General features: G+C 46.0%; 1 protein-coding gene across 1 annotated transcript in view; it reads right to left on the bottom strand.

Moving 5' to 3' along the window:
* Adamts9 (ADAM metallopeptidase with thrombospondin type 1 motif 9) overlaps nt 1–21,083 on the bottom strand; it is a 189,328-nt gene that overhangs the window by 108,518 nt on the left and 59,727 nt on the right. Inside the window, exons 13-19 of the mRNA XM_045135846.1 lie at nt 15,407–15,588; nt 15,181–15,317; nt 13,091–13,208; nt 12,455–12,550; nt 4,615–4,781; nt 4,394–4,523; nt 2,491–2,617 (exon numbers count right to left, since the gene is read on the bottom strand). Of these exons, the coding sequence (XP_044991781.1) occupies nt 2,491–2,617; nt 4,394–4,523; nt 4,615–4,781; nt 12,455–12,550; nt 13,091–13,208; nt 15,181–15,317; nt 15,407–15,588 (957 nt within the window). The remainder of the gene's footprint in view (nt 1–2,490; nt 2,618–4,393; nt 4,524–4,614; nt 4,782–12,454; nt 12,551–13,090; nt 13,209–15,180; nt 15,318–15,406; nt 15,589–21,083) is intronic.

The raw sequence follows: 21,083 nt of genomic DNA, 5'->3' as shown, positions 1-21,083 counted from the left end.
GGGGTGCTTGCTTGCAAAGCCTGACAGCCCTGGTTCAATTCCCCAGTAACCCCCAAAACCCAGATGTATGAAGTGAAGTGTCCACACTCTCTCTTCTTCTATAATAAATAAACAAATAAATGAATGAGTGAATAAATAAATATTTTTGAAAGGGCATGAGTAAGAAGCAGGGAGATATGTTTGATTTACTATAAATCATTTGATTAATAGGAGTATTATTTTTTCATGTATTCGCATGTGTAAGCATGCATATGCACATACAAGGATCTGCTGTAAATCAACTCCAGGCGCAAGCACCACTTTGCTTCTGGCTTTATGTGGGCGCTAATGAATGGAACCTGGGTGAACAGGCTTTGCAAGCAAAGGCTTCTGACCACTGAGCAATCTTCCTAACCCCCAGTATGCAGACATGAGTGGGATAATAGGTACCTATTAAAAACAGTTCTCAGCTAAGTGCGACCCTATCTCAAAATATAATGTGGAAAGAAGGCTTGGGATAGTCAATGATAAAACCCTTGCCTAGTGTGTATGAATCCTCGGCTCAACCTATGAAACAAACGGATTAAAACAACACCCCACTCCAATAATCAAACAAACAAAAACCTAGTTCCCACATCTATGGCCGGGTGTGGTAGCACACGCCTTCAATTCCAGCACTCAGGAGGCAAAGGTAGGAGGATCACTGTGAGTTCGAGGCCAGCCTAGGATTAAAGAGTGAGTTCCAGGTCAGCCTAGGCTAGACTGAGACCCTACCTTGAAAAATCAAAATAAATAAATGAATTAGTTAGTTAAAATTAAAAAAATTAAAAAAAGAGAAATCTTTGTCATGGTTTCTTGCAGAGTGGTGGAAAATACGGTGAAAACTGGCTATAAGGTAAATCCGCAAAGTGATCTTTCTCAGAGTTTTAACGCTGTGTCTCGAAGCTGTTCAGAGTTGTCCTTATCCAGGTTAATAGTCACTTTTATACTATTTTATTTTTCTGAAAGTACCTGTAATTCTGACTTAACTACTTAAACTCAGCTGACCTAAGCAAATAGACTTAGAAGGACATGACCTAAAATGGGAATTCACTCTGTATTCTCAGGGTGGCCTCGAACTCACGACGATCCTCCCACCTCTGCCTCCCGAGTGCTGGGATTAAAGGTGTGTGCCACCGCGCCCGACTCCAGTGACTTTTGCCCAGGCTTTTTGGAAGCCAGTGAGCAAGCAGGGCAGTGGCAAGAGGACACGCAGTGTGGTTAGGTGGAGGGGTCCCGGCTTTGAAGTCAGAACCTCACTCAGGTCAGGACTTGCAGAGGTGTGGCCCACTTATCACCACTGCCCTCCTCACTCCCATGGCCACTTGTTCACTCTTCCCTCAGAGCCTCTAGAGGGCCCTGTAGTCTGTACTTGAGCACTTCAAGTCACCAAAGCCACCGGTGAGGATGTGCAACAGTGGTGTCGCCCCTTCCAAAGGTGTTTCTATTCACTCTGCTACTTAGAAATGTGAAGACCTCCTCAAGTTCCAGACCAGCATTCTATGCAGATCATCTCCACTACCAAAGGAAGGAGCAGCTGCCTTAGGGAAGTGCCCTGACCTGGCATGCAGATCACACAATGCGACCCTCCAGCCACTGAGTACAACGCAGTCAACCTTGCAGGCAAGTGAGAAGGCTTTACGGTTTTTCACTTGCTCAGCGTTTCCTACCTCGGATGTCACACCTTCCTTGGCTACGGAATTGTGTGAGCCCCTAGATACTCACATACAGGTTTCCTCCTTGTTCCTTCCATGCCCCTATCTTAGTGCACCGTGATCTTCAGGTGACTTTCAGGTGCCCAAGAATTCCTCTACTGGGTAGTGTGTGCTCTAGGTAGACATAGAAGAGCATGGGGTCTTTGCATGTGTATATGGTGTGCGTACGTGTGCGTATGCATGCTCATGTGTGTGTGTATGCGTGTGTGTCCGTGTGCATGTGGGGGCCAAAAGGTGACTTAGGGTGGCTGCTATCTACTTTATTCTATAAGACAAAGTCTCTCACTGAATTAACTCACCAATTTGGTTAGACAAGCTACCAAGAAGTTTTGGGGAATCTCTTGTGTCCTCCTGCCCAGTGCCGGTGGTTATAAATGCATGCTGCCACACCCAGGATTGCACGTGGGTGCCGTGGATCCAAATTCAAGTCCTTGGGCTTGAAAGCTAAGCACTTTATCCCCCGAGCCACCTCCCCAGCTCTCAGCGTGGGTATTTTTGCATGAGCTATGTCTCTACCCGTTCAGTGAACTATGAGGATCCAATGAGAATATTTTCTGACATGTGCCATACTCCGTTAACTATCTTTAATTATTATGAGATCAAGATATCCAAAGACATATATCTGAAAGTTCTAGAAGGGTGGCTGAATAGCGTGTGTGAGGGAAACAGAAAGAAAGAGTTAGTGAAGATCAGCGCCACTCTCCTCCCCATCCCCCACAAGAGCCCACTTGGCTGAGAAACGAAGACTGGGGCCCACCTCAGGTCACAGTCTGTGCCGCAGGGTTCCGTGATGGGTCCTGGCTGGGGCAGGCCCTCACATCTTTGATCAGAGACTGGAAGCTGGTCAGATTCCCTGGTGCAAACAGGTTTGCGTCTCCGCTCCCCTGAGCAGAGAGGGGGAAAAGAAAAAAACAATTACCCAGAGGAAATAACCTATAATATAAATTACTGAGACCAAAGACTTGCCAACATTTTCTGTAAAAGGCTAGACAGCATGCATTTTCAGTTCTGTTGGCCATATGATCTCTGTCACACATCAGAACATTACAGGACAAGAGTAGCTGCTCACAGACAATAAATGAACAAATTGGTGTGTCCACATTCTAATAAAACTTTATTGCTAAAAGAGAATGGCGGGCTAGATTTGGCCCTGTGGCTGTAACTTGCCTATCATAATTGTTTAAAAAATATTTAAATTTATTTATTTGCAAGGAGAGAGAGAGAAAGAGAGAGAGAGGGAGGGAGGGAGAGGAAGAGAGAGAGAGAGAGAATGAATGGGCACATCAGGACCTCTAGCCACTGCAAACAAACTCCAGGCACATGGGCCACTTTGTGTATCTGGCTTTAGGTGGGTACTGGGGAACTGAACATGAGTCATTAGGCTCTGCAGGCAAGAGTCTTAACTGCAGAACCATCTCTCCAGCCCCATTGCCTATCCTAATTTAAGAAAAGGAAACACAACAAATAATGTTATGTCTACTAAAGCCATGCCTCTGGAAAACTGAAGTGGAATAGTCGGGTTTGCGTTTTTGCTCCACACATGTGAACAAACCTGTTAAGATGAGGAAACCCAGGGTAACTGGGATCCCTAAAAAGCAACATGTCAGCCCCATGTGACCAGAAAACTCCAAATAAAAGAACTGAGAAGATGCACGTAGGCCGAAGTAGAAAGGCTTGCAGATGCACACATAAAAAATAAATGAGGAAAGTGCAGTCTTTAGGGTGTATGCCCCCAAGTGGAACAGCTCTTTACAAGCAGCAGAGAAAACTGGGGAGACCCATCAGAATGACAAGAGCAGAAAGCTGAGCCCCCATCACGGGCGAGTCATTCCTGTCACATCTGCCGGGGGTCCAGGCAGCATTGCAGGCAGATTAAACGGGAGCGCTGCTCTCAGTGCTGGCCTGAGGACCTCCTCCAGGGAGATGGCTAGAGATGCAGAGGGGACTCAAAATTCATCACAGCAGAGAATCAGAGGCTGCTGAGAGCTCGGCACTAAAGGCGGCTTATAACACGTCCTCGGAGGCTCAGGGAACATTGGAAGAGGGAGCAGGAAGAATGTGCGAGCCGCAGCGTGGGAAGGCGTGCTGTGAGCAGGGCACTCCTGACATGATCCACCCAGTGCATTCGCGACCCCCTCAGACCTGCACCGTTCTGAGCCCCTCAACATTGCGACATGGAGGACAAATGGAATGAGAAAACAAAACAGAGGAAGGACTACCTTTCCAGAGGAATGGGGGTGGGAGCGAGGGAACAAAAGAAGATAACGTGATAAGAACAGGGTCAAATTCCAGTATGTTTATATATTAAAGAGTCCAGTTAAAATTAAGATAAGTAAATTAAAATATATTTAAGCACTGGGTGTGGTGGCACAAACCTTTAATCCCAGCACTTGGGAGGCAGAGGTAGGAGGATTGCTATGAGTTCGAGGCCACCCTGGGAATACAGAGTTGATTCAGATCAGCCTGGGCTAGAGTGAGACCATACCTTGAAAAACCAAGTATATGTGTATGTATATATATATGTATACACATATATATATGTGTACACACACACACATATATGTATGTATGGTTGGTTGGTTTTATATAGAGAGCATATACATATAATACACACACACACACACACCCGTATGTGTCACAGTGAAGCCCTCAGCAGATACCTTGGCAGGGCCTGCTGCACGGCTGCCACGGCCCGTGACGGTTCCAGTAAAAGTGCTGGGGCTTGTCCTCGATGGGAATATTGAACGAGTAGCGCACGTCCGGGTTGTATAGCTTTCCCACTGACAGAACCTGCGGTGCAAGGACAAAATGGGAGAAGCCGCAGGGCTGAGAGCTGGCGCGGGCGGCAGACCTGGGGCCGGGATCGCGCTGCGGCACTTACCTGGAGCACAAGCTCCTCCTCGACGCGGTCCGAGCAGTTCACCCTCTCCACCACGTTGTCGGACCCACTGTACTCAATGACAGCGTTCCCCACGCGGATTTCCCTTTTGGACATTGAGACAACAAAGTCTCCATTTAGCAAGAATTCACCTCTACTGTTTGACAAAGCTGTAGATGAGAAAAGAGAATTCGCTGACCTGCTGTCAGTGACCAGCTGAGTCAAAGAGGAAGGCATGTTTTGAAAGGCAAAGGGGTGGGGGATATTGGGGGCTTCTAAGCCAGATTGGCATGATTTCATATCCACAAATGCCCACGCTAGTGGTGTCACTTGAGAGTGGCACAACTTACCCTCCCTGACTCCATTTATCTATTTCTAAGACGGAGATAAAAACACCTACCTGTATGATGCATGTCTAAACTAAGAAAAACATAATACAGGGGACCCAGTTCGCACAGGGTTTCTTTACAATAGTCACAGTTACTGAATTATAAATGGGGGGCCAAAGCATTAGGATTTGACAAATACACGGCATGTTTGACAACTACGGAACCCTCTTACATTGTTCTCCACATGGATTCTGAAGCTATGCAGTCACTGTCTGCTCATACAGCACCTTTCCTAGGAAGCCCCCAGAACCCGGCAGCAATGACCCGCTCTCTCTAGAGCCACTCTGGAAGCCACTCCCATGATGCCAAGGGCAGACAGAAACCCCTGGAATACGGAGGAAATGAGGAAGATGACTTCCGAGGCCAGATCAAGGGCATTGTGTTCCACCATGCCCATCCCTGAGTGGCCAGGGGAGAGGCCAGCTGCTAGGCTGGCAGGACGTCCCCAGGAGGGAAACGTCGATGAGGAGGAAGAAATGGGGTCTTCTGTCAGTAGCCACTGAGAGAAGCACACAGAGGGAGACCCTTGAGCTTGGGCTGGGCCTTTCAATGACAACCTTAACTGCCTTCATGACTCCAACTTCATGACAGACCTCAAGCCAGAAATAGCCAGCCAACTCCATTGCTACCCAATTCTAGACACAAGAAACAGAGGCAGACTGTACTGGATGCTCTAAGACGTGTCTTGAGAGACTCTGTTACACAGTAAAAGCTTCACACATCTACCTAGAACCATTTCTTTGAAAAAGGCAAATGCCATCCCAATGTCTCCTTTGTCCTACCTTAATTTATCTCTATGACGTGTTATGTATAAACAAGAACATGAGTCTCATGAGGGCAAAGATAATGGGTTATCCACTATGCTGTCCCAGGTTTGTTTTAATTTTTTATTTATGTGCAAGGAGAGAGAAGAAAGGAAGAGAGAAAATGGTAACTATGTAAAATGACAGACATGTCAATTCACCTGGCTTAGGGGAGTATTTTACAATGCATGTCAAAACTTCAATATGTATTTCTTAAATACATATGATTTTATTTGTTAAATATCCCTCAATAGGGATGGAGAGATGGCTTAGTGGTTAAGACACTTGACTTGCCTGTGAAGCCTAAGGACCCAGGTTCAATTCGCCAGTATACACATAAGCCAGATGTATAAGGCGGTGCATGTGTCTGGAGTTCATTTGCAGTGGTTAGAGGCCCTGGTGTTCTGTCTCTCTCTCACTCTCCCTCTCAAATATAGATAAATAAATAAAAATATTTTAAAAGTATCCCTCAATAAAGCTGAAAAGCAAAAACAAAAAATTAGCTAGGAGAGTGAGATAATTGTTTACTGGGAAAGGGCTCATGAGATCCTTCTAGGAAAGTTAAGAAAGGCCCAGAACATTTGGCTTGTTGGCTTCTTCGAGGCAGAGCCTTGTCATGGAGTGCTGGCTGGCTTGGAACTCACCACGCCCTGAACTTGTGATAGTCTTGCCACTGCCTCACGGGTGTTGGGATTAAAGATGTGAGCCACTATGGTTGGTGTCCGGGAACTGATTTTGCTAAAATAACTGTCTTTCAGATTTTAGAGTTAAATCTGAGAGCTAAGTGAGGAATATGCTATTTTTCTGTCAGATGATTTGACTGGACAACACATGCAAAACTTTTACGGAACATTTTGTTTTATGTTCTGAAACCCCTTCTTGTGAACGAAATTAAAACATAATTTGGTCGGGTATAAAATAAAATGTTTTCATATTTTAGGTTAATTTTCAAGCAAAGAATTCCAGTGATACCTTTTCCTTCTAAGACTTCTTACAAAATTTTGGTTTTTATTTTACATGAGTCAAAATTTGGTATTTGGGTGTCATTCCGATATAGTCGCACTTTTGTGCTACCTCCCATGGCAAATTGTAATGCCTTAGACACAGTGTCTTCTTATCACACCTCTGTGAAGCTGGTCTGTTCTATGTACTGAATTTAGAAGCAAGAAAAACATGACTTACAAATTGCTAATTTCTCAAGGCCAGGTGGCTTCTTATTATGCAAACCTAGCTTCAGAGCTCGTTAACCACTGAAATTTTCCAAGAAGAGAGTCAGCAAATATCTGTCACATGAGCGAACTAATCCGTGCGTTTTCTTCTGTTTATAAATAGAAACATAATATGCTTGGGTTTTGTGCCTTTAACAATTTAGTTTGCTGAGCTGAACTGCATGAAAAAAAAAAAAACATTTCAAAATTCACCTTTGGAGTGGGGAGATGGCTCAGTAGATAAAGTGGCCACCATGCAAACATGACAACCTGAGTCTGGATCCCCAGCACCCACATAAAAGTTGGGCTTAGTAGCACATGCCTATAACCTCTGCACCAGGGAAGCAGAGACAAGAGGATCTCTATTGCTGGCTAGTTAGTGGTGGGCTCCAGGCTCAGCAAGGGAGCCTGTTTCCAAAAATTAAAGTGGAGCTGAGGAGATGGCTCAGCAGTTAAAGGCATTTGCTTGCAAAGCCTGAAGGACTGGGGTTCAATTTCCTAGTATCCATGTAAAACTAGATACACAAAGTGGCACGTGCATCTGGAGTTCATTTGCAGTGGCAAGAGGCCCTGGCATGTCTACATTCACTCCCCTTCTCTCTTTCCCTCAAATAAATAAACAAAAATATCAAAATATAAGGTGAAGCCTGGCCCGACACTACATGTGTTTAATCCCAGCACTTGGATGACTGAGGTCGAGGACCAGCATGAGTTGGAGGCCAGCCTGGGCTATGAGAGGGAATGCCAGGTCACCCTGGACTCTCAAAACCAGTAATAAAAAGGTGAAGAGTGATTGAGGAAGACACTTGTCGTCAGTATCTGTCGTCTTCCCACGCGTGTGCGCTCACATGTGTATGAACACCCCCACACAGATACACATGCAAACATGCCTTTTAAACCCAAAGCTGCCCTTAGTAGGCATGCAGAAGAATCACGTTAGGATGAGTGATTGGAGGTGACGTCCCTCCCCGATCCTGCATCCTGGTCAGCGTAGACCTCAGGCAACCTTGTCTTGCCTGCAGTTGCCGCAACAGGACACCAGGCAGCCATGCGAGATGCAGGGCTTTCCCTGGGTCACTGACTAGGAACGAGGTTGTTTCCGTGGTCCCTCGGGCCTCCTGAGGCCGTTCGCTAGGGTGGGTCACTTACATGGTGACAGCATGATGTGCTGTCAACAAAATCACCTAACCCAAGTTAAGAGGCATGCTTCACTAAAAAGAGGGGAAATGAAATGTCACATGTCAGCTCCAAATTAAGCAGTAATCTGGCTTTGTTCACAAAGAACGATGGTCTCTTCTGGGTTAATTCCAGGGGTCTTTTCCCATGGCTTCAGGCTTCCTCCCATGCTTCTGCTGATGTGGGGACATTTCACCCTTCACTGGATGCCCTTTATCCCTGCTGGTGGTGAGTACACGATGGGACAGGAGCTCCGGCGATGGAAGACCCTTCTTACAGATTTGCGCTGTATGTGGTTGGCCCCGATGTCGTAAAGTCATCGGCCAAAGAAAGTCCCATGTTTTTTGTTTTGTTTCGTTTTTTTTTCTCACACCAAATCAATTTCTGAATTCCCACTGCCACAATTAATCAAGGGCTAAGGATCCCAGAGATAAGTAAGTTTCATGGAAATGGCTGCGTGTTTATTTTTCCTAAAGAGATAGGAACATGGTGGCTGGAGTACACAACCTGGCTTTAACCCAGCAAGAAGGAGGGATCTTTGTGAAAGGGCGACCTTTGACAGGCAGACTTTCTGCTTCGGTACCTTGTGAAACAAATAGCTTCCTGAAAACTAGAGTCTCCTGCCTGACCTCCAGCTAATGCGATTAGGGGAGCTAATTTCCTGGTTGCTTTCCCTCCCATCGCACCCATCAGAATGGGGTTGCCCTCTCTCCTGGAAACCATTCCCTCAGCAAAACCCACAGGAAGAGTGTGGCTTCACTGACCTTTACGCAGCCCTCGGGGATGAGGATGAAGGTTGCTTAGCAACACAGCAGCAGAGGGTGGACTCAGCAAAGCTCAGCATGGGTTGTAGAGTCTCCCGAGGGCTCTGCTAAGGGGCTTCAAGCCAAGAATAAACATTCACACACCACACTGGATGCCACTGAATCCTTCCTAACCTCTTAAAGAGCCACCGCGAGGTTCAAAGGCTCTGCCGTCTCAGCTTTCACACTCAGTGGACTGTGACTTGTGATCAGTGTGGGCACACTTTCCATTTGCTTTCAGAGAGACTTGCTTGGGCCAACAGATAACTTTCCCAGAGCATCCCCAAAAAAGGGAGTCATGGTGGCCCACACTGCCAATCTCAGTGATGCATATTCTCAAATTTTGTCGTCATTCTTTAAGGGAAAATTACGAATTATCCAAGGAAGATGGAAAGACAAATGATCAGGAGACTCTGCCTGAATTCAGATACCTGACAGGCACTGATTAAGTGGAAGGGAATTGAGGCCACACAGATGTCATTTTCCCTAGGAAAATAGACAAGAATCCTTCTGGTAATTTTTTTTTTTTTGAGACAGAAGAAAGGAAAACCCAAATGTGGCTTTCAGATCTCAGGCTATCATTTACAAGGGATGCTTCATGTGCTCAACTTACAGTTTTGTCACATGCTGAAATTTATGACCAAGAATAAATGTAAAAATGTTTGACCTATTTGGAGCAGTAGCACAATGAGATTCTCAAAAAAATATTTTTGAAGGTGTGTCTCAGAACTTTAACTGTACTAGTTTCGTGCGTGTGTTGATAGGGATGGAACCCGGGACCCTGTGAATGGTAAACACATGCATTGTCCATGAGCAATAGTGTCAGTCCTGCTGCCATTAAGTGACAGTGGCCTGCGGGGGGGGGAAGGGGCAGAAGCATGAGGAGCTAAGTTCTACCTCCCCAGGTGTCGGCGTTATAGGCACGGGCCATCACGCCGGCTCATGTGGCACTGAGGATTGACCCCAGGGCTTCGTGCATACGGCCAACACTCCACCAACTGAGCAATTTCTTTAAGTCTCTATCCTTTTCCTCTCACATACCATGCTCCATCCATCAACAAACCATGATGACCACCATTCAAAAGACACCCAGAATCTGACCACACACAGTTACTCCACACACCCCTTTGAGGCCAAGCCACTCACAGTTTTCTTTCCAGTGGGCCCCTCCTTGGATTTTTATTTTCCATTTTTGAGTTCTGTCTCACTATGCAACTCAAAATCACGGTTCACCTGCCTCAGCCTCCCCAGTGCTGGGCTAACAGATATGTGCCACTGTGCAAGGATTCTCTTGGATCCTTGAAATAATTTCCTAACCTATGTTATACCATACACCCATGCCTAATCTAATAGCTATCAGAGAGGTTTGTGTATTTTTTTGAGGTAGGTCTTGCTCTAGCCTAGGCTGACCTGGAATTCACAATTCACTATGAAGTCTCAGGCTGGTCTAAAACTCACAGCAATTCTCCTACCTCTGCCTCCTGAGTGCTGGGCTTAAAGGTGTGCGCCACCACGCCTAGCTAGAGAGCTCTTTTGGAAACATGAATATGATTATATCATATCATACATGGGCTTATTGCCGTAATAGCTCCCCGTGTCTCTCTGAGTTTGTGCCCAAGTCCGACAAAGCTTACACGGTCCCCTATGGTCTCCTACTCTGGTCTAATCCCAGCTAGGACTCGCTCCCATGTCACCCAGAAACAAGTCCACAGGCCTCCTTCTGCTCTTCAAACGGTGCACAGACACTCCTGCTTCAAATGCCTGCAAACACTATTCCTTCTGCCTGGAAAGATCTTCCTTAAGATATCCCATTGTTTACATTACAAATATTTCAACCCCTCTGCCCCATGTCCCCTTTTTAAAAAACATATTTTATTTACTTATTTATTTGTACACAGAGATAGAGAAAAGAGAGACAGACAGAATGGGTATACTCAGTCCTCTAGCCACTACAAATGAACTCCAGCTGCACGTGCCACTCTGTGCATTTGGCTTTATGTGGTTCCTGGGGAATCGAACCCAAGTTATTAGGTTTTGCTGGCAAGCGCCTTAACCAATGAGCCATCTCTCCAGGCCCCCTCCATTTTATTCTGGAATGTCAATTTTTCTTCTGCTGTGTTTTCATTTCTAACACCACTTATCACCTTCTAACAGTACAGAGTTTGTTTATTACGTTACCGCTTGATTGTCTTTCTCGTCCCATGGACAGAAAGGGACCTAAGAACTTAGGGATTTTCTAGAATAAGGTTGGGTCTATTTTGTTGATTGTGCTAAAAATAATGCTGGTGCATATTAAGTGGGTGAGTTAAGGGAGGAATGGTGACACCCAACAGAAAATGCTGTAAGAGGGTCATGTGTAAGTAAGCATGATTAGCATGCTTGGGTGAAAGGTCATTGTCCATGAATGAATGAGGTTCATGAAGACATTTCCAAATGCAGATGGAGGTTATAATTTGATTCAACAAATGCTCATTAACTGGCCCAGCACGTCCAAATGCTTGGATTAAGCCTCCATAGGCTATATTCAGATGGATAAATAGAGTTCCTGCCTGGACATTATAACAGGGAAAGTGCATTAATTTCGTTAAAAAAAAAATGACTGCTCAGCAAGACAAGTCTGATTTCTTCTAGATCCAAGCACATTCCCAGCCAGACTTTGTGGCTTGATTGTACAAAGTGACCAATTCACACTTTTTTAGTCATCCCACTATTTCCCAGATTCCCCTTTTACAAAGAAGTTGGGCACACTTCATGATCACTTAATGCCACTTAAAAAATAATAATGAATTCAAGTTGTTTGCGCTGAAAAAACTGCTAAATGCCAACATAGTGTTTTTGTGTAGGTGGCTTAAATACAAGGAATAGATTGGATCCTTATGTAGTTAAATATAAAGAATAGATATGAATCCTTATGTAGTTAAATGTAAAGAATAGCTATGAATCCTTATGTAGCTAAATACAAGGAGTAGATATGAATTAATTCCAAGGAAGTTTGAAGAGTCTGTAAAAGGAACAAAAGAGACCATTTTCATGATAACCTCAGAAAAATAATGCTGATGCATGCCCGGCACAATGAAGTATTGAACAGCCTCCCCAGGGGTCTGCTTCTGGTTCGAGCTGATAACCTAAAAGTTAAGCAATACCGCTAATAAAACATTTGTCAGTCGGTTACCCACAAGGCGGAATTTCTGAAAGCCTCTCTGAGTATTGTGATTTTATGGAAAGCTACAAAAGTGAGTACTTTCAACACTGGGCTTGCTCCTGTTTGCATTTGTAAGATCCACAGAAAATCCTTGGGTATTGAATCATGCAAATCACATAACCCCTCAATCAATCTTTCCAAGGGTGGCTGCAGAAGCGCAGGATAAGCAGATAGCGAATTTTGAGATCTTTTGTGGAAGAAGTTTGGCACAGGTGGCAGGGGAAAGGGAATCAGCAGCAGAAGTTGGGGGCCTGAGTCTCACCTAAGTAGTTGTCATCCTCGGACCTCCCCGAGTAGCTGTGCTGCCGCACGTCGATGCTGGTAGCGCCAGCTGGGATCCGGATGACGGTGTTGTAACCTGCAAAGCAGTTAGCCGGAAGTCAGCAGCCCACGAGCGGGCCACGCGCTCCAGAACAGGCGTCCCGCTCACAGACGCTTCGTCTGCACTGCCAGCTCCACAGGCTCCAGAGTTCCCTGGAGGACAAACCTCTGCGCGTGTCCATGAGGGAGTTTCTAGAGCAGGTTCACCGAAGTGAGCAGACCCGCGCTGACTGCGGCCAGTGTCGTGCCGTGGGCTGGAGGGTGGCCTGAACGAGAGCAGCCAGCCCTCAGCCCCTTCACGGGGTGCCGAGTCATGCTCCTGCCGCCGTGTCCCCCCACCAGGGCAGACAGGAATCTCTAGCCCTGTGCCCAGATAAACCCTTCCTACTGAAGTAGCTTCTAGGAGGTAGTCTGTCGCTGCAAGGAGCCATGGAAATAAGATACTGCTTCATAGCCAGAGGGGTAATATACCACAGCAACACAAATTTCACGCTTGGCATTAATAATTTTATGCATTACGTGTAGGTAACAATATCTGAGTGCTCCCTTCCCGTGGCTCCTGGGAGCAGGTACTTACCGTAATGAACCGTGTTAAAGGTTCCTGCCACTGTTCTGCAAGAAGAGTTGTCACCGCCACAAACCCCACATTTATCTCTCCGGGCTTTGGAGTTTAAAATGTGATCACATCCAGCTTGCTTTTAAAAGGAAAACATTTGAAATCAATGGTAAGTATTGAAGAGACAATAAAATGGCAACATAATGTGTTTCTTTCACTGATGTGCATCCAAAAAAGACGAGCAAGTGATGGCCCTTAAGACTGGCAAAGGTTGAGAACTTGTGCTCTTTAAAATATGGTCTTCAGCTCTGTAGTCACACAGCATCAAAGAGGCTGCAAGGTGTGGAAAGTGTCTGAGCCCAGCAACAATGGCTGAAATCAGAGTTGGAATTTTTTTGTTTGTTTTTGTTTTTGGTTTTGGTTTTCTGAGGTAGGGTCTCACTCTAGTCCAGGCTGACCTGGAATTCACTATGGAGTCTCAGGGTGGACTTGAACTCACAATAATCCTCCTATCTCTGCCTCCCAAGTGCTGGGATTAAAGGCGTGTGCCACCACACCTGTCTCAGAGTTGGAATTTTTAAAAGCTCACTGGCAGAGTGAAGTCTGAGAGGCAACGGTCTACAGATGAGCACAGTAAATGAGAAATTCTGTTCAGGAATGGGAGAAGCATAGAAAATGAGGCCAAGGCCGTATCCCAGGAGGAAGCTTGCACACATCCCACAAGACAAGCTGTTCTCCTCTCCAGGCTGCTGCTGCCACATAACAGCCAAAGCCCAGTGCTGACATTTTCCACACTTTCCAGGAGATTTTGGGAAATTTGATTGGATGTGAAATCACCCATGTTTAGATATCAGCTTGGCAGGTATTAACAATGCTTCACTCTGCAACTTCCTGACCTACAGCGATAATGAAGAAGAGGCCAAGAGTTCTAAGGAGATCGGTGGCAATCCCAAAACGCCAGCTGAAGAGAACCCAGACTCTTAAGTCTTTGGTCTCTGGGCGCACTCCTTGGAGGAGAAACTCAGTGGGCTGAGGTGGAGAGGAATGGCGAGGAAATTCTCCCTGCAGGTGCGCTATGGGAGGTGAGCCAGGCTGGTATTGGCTTTTTCAATGAGATTTGATTGACTAGAAACTCCAGTTGGCCTCTGGGCCACACGTAATGAGCTCATGGATCAGACCAGAGCCTGGCTGAGTTGGCAGTGATGTATGACCACTGAAAAATAGCAAACCAGTACAGAGCCCTGGAGAAATCATTCTTCTGATGCATGGCTCTCTGCTGGGAATGTCTCAGTTTACCTTCCAGGAATCATGCACAAGCATTATTGGCATGAAGTGACTGTGGTTAAGAGAGACAAGGGGCTGGAGGTATGGCTGTGGTCAATGGCGCTTGCTTGCAAAGCCAGATGGCCCGTGTTAGAGTCCCCAGTACCCACACAAAGACAAATACATAAAGTGGCACAGGCATATGGAGTTCGTTTGCAGTGGTAGGAGGCCCTGGTGTGTCCATCCTATCTCCCTCCTTCTATCTCTCTTAAATAAATAGATATTTCTAAAAAATCATAAAGAGACATCTGAATGAGGCTAGTCTTCTCCCTTACATCTTTCTCAAACATAGCTATTTAATCTAAAAAATCTAGGATTCATTTGGTTTTAATCTTAAGCGCTCAAATGACAATAAAAGAATGTGTGTGTCAAGTAGTAGAATTAATATTCAAGGTGAGGTTTTGTATTGGTCCCCCCCCCCCCAGATATTAAACATGTCAAGAAAAATCTAGGGCAGCATTCTCAATCTTTGGTAAGAGCAGGTATTGGAAGGAAGAGATGTAAATGCTAACGTTGGTCCAGGGTCCAGCTTTGAGGAAAACTTCCTAGGAGCCAGCGCGCACAGTGAAATAGCTGTTATCGAAGAAGCCAGCCTTTAACCCCAGGGAGGCAGAGGTAGAAGGATCTCTGTGAGTTAGAAGCCAGCCTGAGACCACATAGTAAATTCCAGGTCAGCCTGGACTAGAGTGAGACCCTACCTCAAAAAAACAAACAACAACAACAAAAAGCCACAAGCCTTGGCTTGCCAGTGTGACAGCTCTGCAGAGGACATGCCACAGAGTTCTTACCCGGCAAAGGCCTTGGACACAGATGTCGTTTGTGTCCTGGCCACAAGGAGTCCCATCGATCACTCTGTCCCGCAGCTGGTAGTAGGCCGTGTTCCCCGCCACTCTGCAGAACAGCTTACACCGGTCCTTCATCAAAACTAGACAGGAGAGTCGCGACAAGATGTGGCTCCCATGCCGGGACCCACTGCCAGCCTTCCAGCCGCAGGCTCCTGCCCCACGCACTTACTTCCACTGTATTTGGGGACCCAGCGCACGGTAGGCAGCAAACCATTGATGTTGAAATGCTTGCCATCAAAGCTGGCACACTGCTCTTCCCGGAAGTCTCGCTTCTGCTTCAGACAGGGCTCTGTGTTGCAGGACTTAAATTTCATTCTCCGCCCTACACAGTACTTCCCACCGTTTTTTGGCCTGAGGAGATGTAAGGAATACATGTGATGCGCAACCCACTCCGGTTATAGCACATTTGACGTAGATAACCTGTTTCTCTGCATATCACTCCCTCATTCTTGAGTTTTAGTTTCCAAGGGAAATCAAGGTTGACAAATGACAGAGGGAAGGACAGGGGCTCCAGGGTCTAGGTTTGCTTTCTGCCTTCAAGTCTATGAGAGGGCTATACTTGAGCCAGCTGGTCAATCTCCACCTGCCTTGGCATTTACATCTGTAAAATGGGTTGCATGGCATTCATGTAAGTCTGTCTAGAGATTACAGAGGGAAGCACCAAACACAAAGCCTGAATGTATAAGGCCAGGTTTGTTTTTTTTTTTTATCCTCTTTGTTTCAAACACTTGTAACTTCACTTCTTTATTTATCTTGGTTTTTCAAGGTAGGGTCTCGCTCTAGTCTGGGCAAACCTGGAATTCACTATGTAGTCTCAGGCTGGCCTTGAACTCACAGCGATCCTCCTACCTTTGCCTCCTTAGTGCTGTGCCATCATGCCCAACTAAACATTTGTAACTTTAAAAGTATTGAAGGGAAAGATTCTACTTAGCTATTATGTCGCTTGTTCTCTGTCTTCCACACCTTAACCCACTCATGGGAACACGTACCCTGCCCATGCCTCCACTTCTGCCCCTTCCTGCCCCTTCCCCAGCTTTGGTTTGGCTTATTGTACAAACAAAATGAACATGGGACACGTGACTAACTTTTGTTTTTTTTTCTTGGTTTTTCAAGGTAAGGTCTTGCTCTAGCCCAGGCTGACATAGACTTAGTCTCAGGCTAGTCTCAAACTCATAGCTACCCTCCTACCTGCTAGGATTAAAGGCTGTGCCACCATGCCCAGTGGGCCGACCTTTGGACTCAAGGGGAGGCGCAGAAGAGGGGAAGGAGCACTCCGGGCTCACCCCTGCGTGAGCCTCCCTCGCGCGGGGAGGAGGCCTGTGCTGCAGGCTGAGCAGAGTCACTCTCGGCCCGCAGCCCCATGCCTGTCTTTTCCAGATGTGACTGAGTGCAAATTACACAGCACATCCCCCAGCTGTCAGCAGCTGGCCAAATTTGTCATGGAAATGGGGAAGACCCCAGAACTGCAGGGCTTCCAAGCTCAGCCACCAGGGCCTGACGTGCCCGGAACACATCCTTACCTCAGGACACCAGGGGTCTCAAAGGAAAATTTCACTTTTTTTTTTTTTTTTACAATGAATTTTTTATAGTAACCCTATGGGCTTTCCCATACTTGTTACTGACCCCATCCCACAGGACCTGCACTAGTGTGAGACCATCGATGTGAAGGACAGAGGAGGACAGAAGGACTGAGACATCAAAACAGAGGGAGGACGACCGTGCAAGAGAGGATACTTAGTGGCATGGAGGTAGGGGAGAGAGGACAACAAAAGATAATGGAACACATGATAAAATTTACAGTATTTTCACAGATAAAATTTCTCAATGGAAAGAAATATTATGAACATATCAAAAGGGGATATGATGGAAGAGTGGAATTTCAAAAGGGCAAGTAGGGGGAGGGAAGGAATTACCATAGGATATTGTTTACATTAATGGAAGTTGTTAATAAAAAAAATCACAGGGTATCTCACAAATGTGATTTTTTTTTAAAAAATCATTTTATGTAGCATCCAAAATGAATTTATTTTAAATTTTAAAAAGAAATTGTTTTAGGGCTGGAGAGTTGGCTCAGAGGTTAAAGGCACTTGCTTGCAAAGCCTGATGGCCTGGGTTTGATTCCCCAATACCCACATGAAGCCAGATATAATGGACAAAGTGGCACAGCTTTTGGAATTGGTTTGCAGAAGGCCCTGGTGTGTCCATATACTCCATCACATATATAATTTTTTTTTTTTCGATGTAGGGTCTCACTCTAGTCCAGGCTGACCTGGAATTCACTATGTAGTCTCAGGGTGGCCTTAAACTCACGGTGATTCTCCTATCTGTGCCTCCTGAGTGCTGGGATTAAAGGGGTGCACCACCATGCCCAGCCATATAAATATTTTATTTATTTGAGAGTGACAGACAGAGAAAGAGAATGGGCGCACCAGGGCCTCCAGCCACTGCAAATGAACTCCAGATGTGTTCGAGCCTCGAACCGGGGTCCTCAGGCTTCACAGGCAAGCGTTTAACCACTAAGCCATCTCTCCAGCCTGATATATAAATATGTTTTTTTATTTTTTTGTTCATTATTTATTTATTTATTTGAAAGCGACAGACACAGAGAGAAAGACAGATAGAGGGAGAGAGAGAGAATGGGCGTGCCAGGGCTTCCAGCCTCTGCAAATGAACTCCAGATGCGTGCGCCCCCTTGTGCATCTGGCTAATGTGGGACCTGGGGAACCGAGCCTCGAACCGGGGTCCTTAGGCTTCACAGGCAAGCGCTTAACCGCTAAGCCATCTCTCCAGCCCTATAGAAATATTTTTTAAAGAAATTCTTTTAAAAGTGGGATTTGTGTTTTCAAACAAAGGTTTTATGGACTGGGAAATACATTCCAGCCAGAAAATGAGGGCTCAGAAGCTGTTAAGATCCTGGAGTTGGATTTCAGCTCCAATCTTGCCCTCTCCTTGCTATGTGCTTTAATCTAACTGCTTAGGCTCTCTGAGCTCCAGTTTTCCTTTTCTTTCAAATGAGCATGCAGGGCTGGTGAGATGGCTTAGTAGTTAAGGTGCTTGTCTGCAAAGTTGGATTCTCCAAGTCCCATGTAAGTCAGATGCACAGTGATGTATGCGCAAGTTTGCACATGTGCACAAGGTGGCGCACGTGTCTGGAATTCAATTACAGTGGCTGGAGGCCCTGGCATGCCAATTCATTCCCTCGCTCCTTCCCTCAAAGGCCAGTCTGTTGGGCTTGCCTCAAAAAAAAAAAAAAAAAAAAAAAGAGCATGCAAAATGACTACTGGAGAAAACTAGCTACTAAAACTACATGTCAGTGTTATCCAGTGGAATCTGATTGGATCTTATCCTGTCAACTAACCTTCTGCTGCCCAGGGCTTGGTAGTGCTGAGTGCCCACAGAGGGTCCTGGGCCTTAGGTCCCGGTGGGAAGAGGTTTCCTGACACTGTTATCATGCGCTCCTGGCCAGCCGTGTGACAGGAGGAGAGGGACATGGGCTTCATAGTTCTAAGACGTGGCGCTGTGTAAGAGTCCTGGCTTCTCTGAGCTCATCACTCACAGGGCCACCAGCCATGATGCTGGGCCTGTGGGAGGGTTGATATGGGTGGGAGGAGCGTGTCACACGTGGTCTGATGCACATCTGCCACCATTTACCATGGAGAAGCCAACATCTAGCCATGCAAACTGACACACAGCGCCATGGAGTCTGTTTGAGCATCTCCCTATTGCATCCAAGGGAGTCCACATGTGCGGTAGCTGCGCTGTGTCACTGATAAGCCATGACTCCTGCATTTCTGGCCCAAGACAGGGACAGGAGAGGCACTTTTCTATTGAGCCACAAGAGGTTCAGAGATGTTGTTTACCAGAAGTCCAACAGTTAATGAATGATCAGAGTGAGAGCTAGAACCCAAGCTGCCCTGGTTCTTGCTCTGAGGTCTTTGTGCTATGTGCCTCCAAGACAGCTGCTTTCTCATTGAAGGTCATTTAAAGATTCAGCCTTGGTTTCCTGATGATCAAGGTCTTAGTGTTAAGACACTCAAAACTCACGTGTAAAATTATCATAGATTTCACATAAAAACCTAATCTGGGACTGGGGAGATGGCTCAGTGATCCAAAGTGCTTGCTTGCAAACCTATAGACCTGGAGTTCAATTCCCCATGAAAAGCCAGATGTACAAAGAGGTTCTTGCATCTGGAGTTCATTTCTTTTACAGTGGCAAGAGACCCTGGCCTGCCCGTTTTTTCTCGTTCTCTCTCCCAAACAAACTAAAACCAAACCAAACCAAAACTCATAAGTCCTATATAATTGCTTAGGTGAAACTTGTTTTAAATGCACCACGAGGAAGACTCTCTTTAATTTTTCCTTAGGATGAATTATCCTTACAGAATCTTTTTAAGGGTCTGACATGGGGATGGGCGAGGGGGAGGTAGGGGTTGTGGCTTACTAAGCAGAGCCAAGCCCCACAGCTTCCCTAAGGGTAGGTGAAAATACATCTTCCTAGCATTAAAAGTTTCCACACAAAAAAGTCTAACTTTACTATGTTAGGTAAACCATTTATTCATTGTCCATAAAGATCTCCAAGTTTCTTTTGAAAATATCTTTTTCTGTACATCTGTGGGGTATGCATGTCTATATACGTATGTTCATATACGTGTGGACACACGTGTGGGGGGCTGCATATGTGTGCATGTGCATGTGGGAGGACACAGAATGACCTTGAGTATCATTCCTCAGGGACGCTGCTGTCTACTTCTTGGTGAGATGGTCTCTCATTGACTTGGAGGTCACCAGTTACATTAGACGAACTCGCCAGAGAGATCCCAAGACCTGCTTGTCTTTCTTCCCAGCGCTGGGATTACAGAGCTTGCCACCACAGCCAGCCACCACATGGGCACCGGGGATTCAACTAGGGCTCTCATGCTTGCAAGACAAGTGCTTTACTGACTAAGCCATGTCCTTAGCCTCCAAATCAAAGAAAAAAAAATTAAGTGGAGGACCTGTGAAATTGAGTCGGGGGGTACACTTGGGAAGACTGGACCCCTGAAGGTCAAAAAGGCAGGAAAGTCTGCACTTGCTAAAAATCAAAGATGATATGACTTCTTATCTCTTGTCTATTTCCCTAGGCCTGTTTTTCCACAACCAAGACCCTTCCTGGGAGGGAGGTATTTCATAGGATTACAACATTGTGGTTGGTCAAGTTCAGCCTCCAGAACTTGGTGTCAGGGCTAGCCTCTTCCTGAAAGAGCCCCTAGCCCTAACCAACCAGCTGTCCCTTAGGTTCACCGGAGCTGGAAGACAGCTCACCACCATAAGGTTTTAAATACCTTGGCTAGGGGAGGGCAGGCTCTCTGACCACTTGAGAGTGTCCAGCTCTGGGTGAGTTTTCCTTGGCTAGGCCCAGGTTGGCTCAGACCAGGTCCAGGCCCAGTTGGGAGGCCCCCTAGCCCTTATTCTCTACATGGGTTCTTTATCCCCTCCAGCTCCCCACATGGCAGAAGCTCCTTGAACTTTCTTTTCTCTTTTCTTTCCACGCATTTTTTCAGGCCCTCCACATGGGAACTCTACCCATGTGGGTGCCTTTCCTTGGCTCTGTAAGTCCTACAATAAATATAATAATTTAATAATTATCCTTTTCAGTCTTCTTTTTTATTCAATTCTCTAATTAAAATTAGAAACAAACTTGGGTTTGGGATTCAATGACTTTCCTGGACCCTGACCACCCCATTATAAGATAGCTTAGTGGTTAAGGTGCTTGCCTGCCAATCTCAAAGACCCGGGTTCGATTCTCCAGGTCCCACTTAAGTGAGATGCACAAGGTGGTGCATGTGTCTGGAGTTTGTCTGCAGTAG

The sequence above is a fragment of the Jaculus jaculus genome, chromosome 16, assembly GCF_020740685.1.
Source record: "Jaculus jaculus isolate mJacJac1 chromosome 16, mJacJac1.mat.Y.cur, whole genome shotgun sequence".
Classification (NCBI taxonomy): Eukaryota; Metazoa; Chordata; class Mammalia; order Rodentia; family Dipodidae; genus Jaculus; species Jaculus jaculus.
This window is presented reverse-complemented; position numbering and strand designations above follow the sequence as displayed.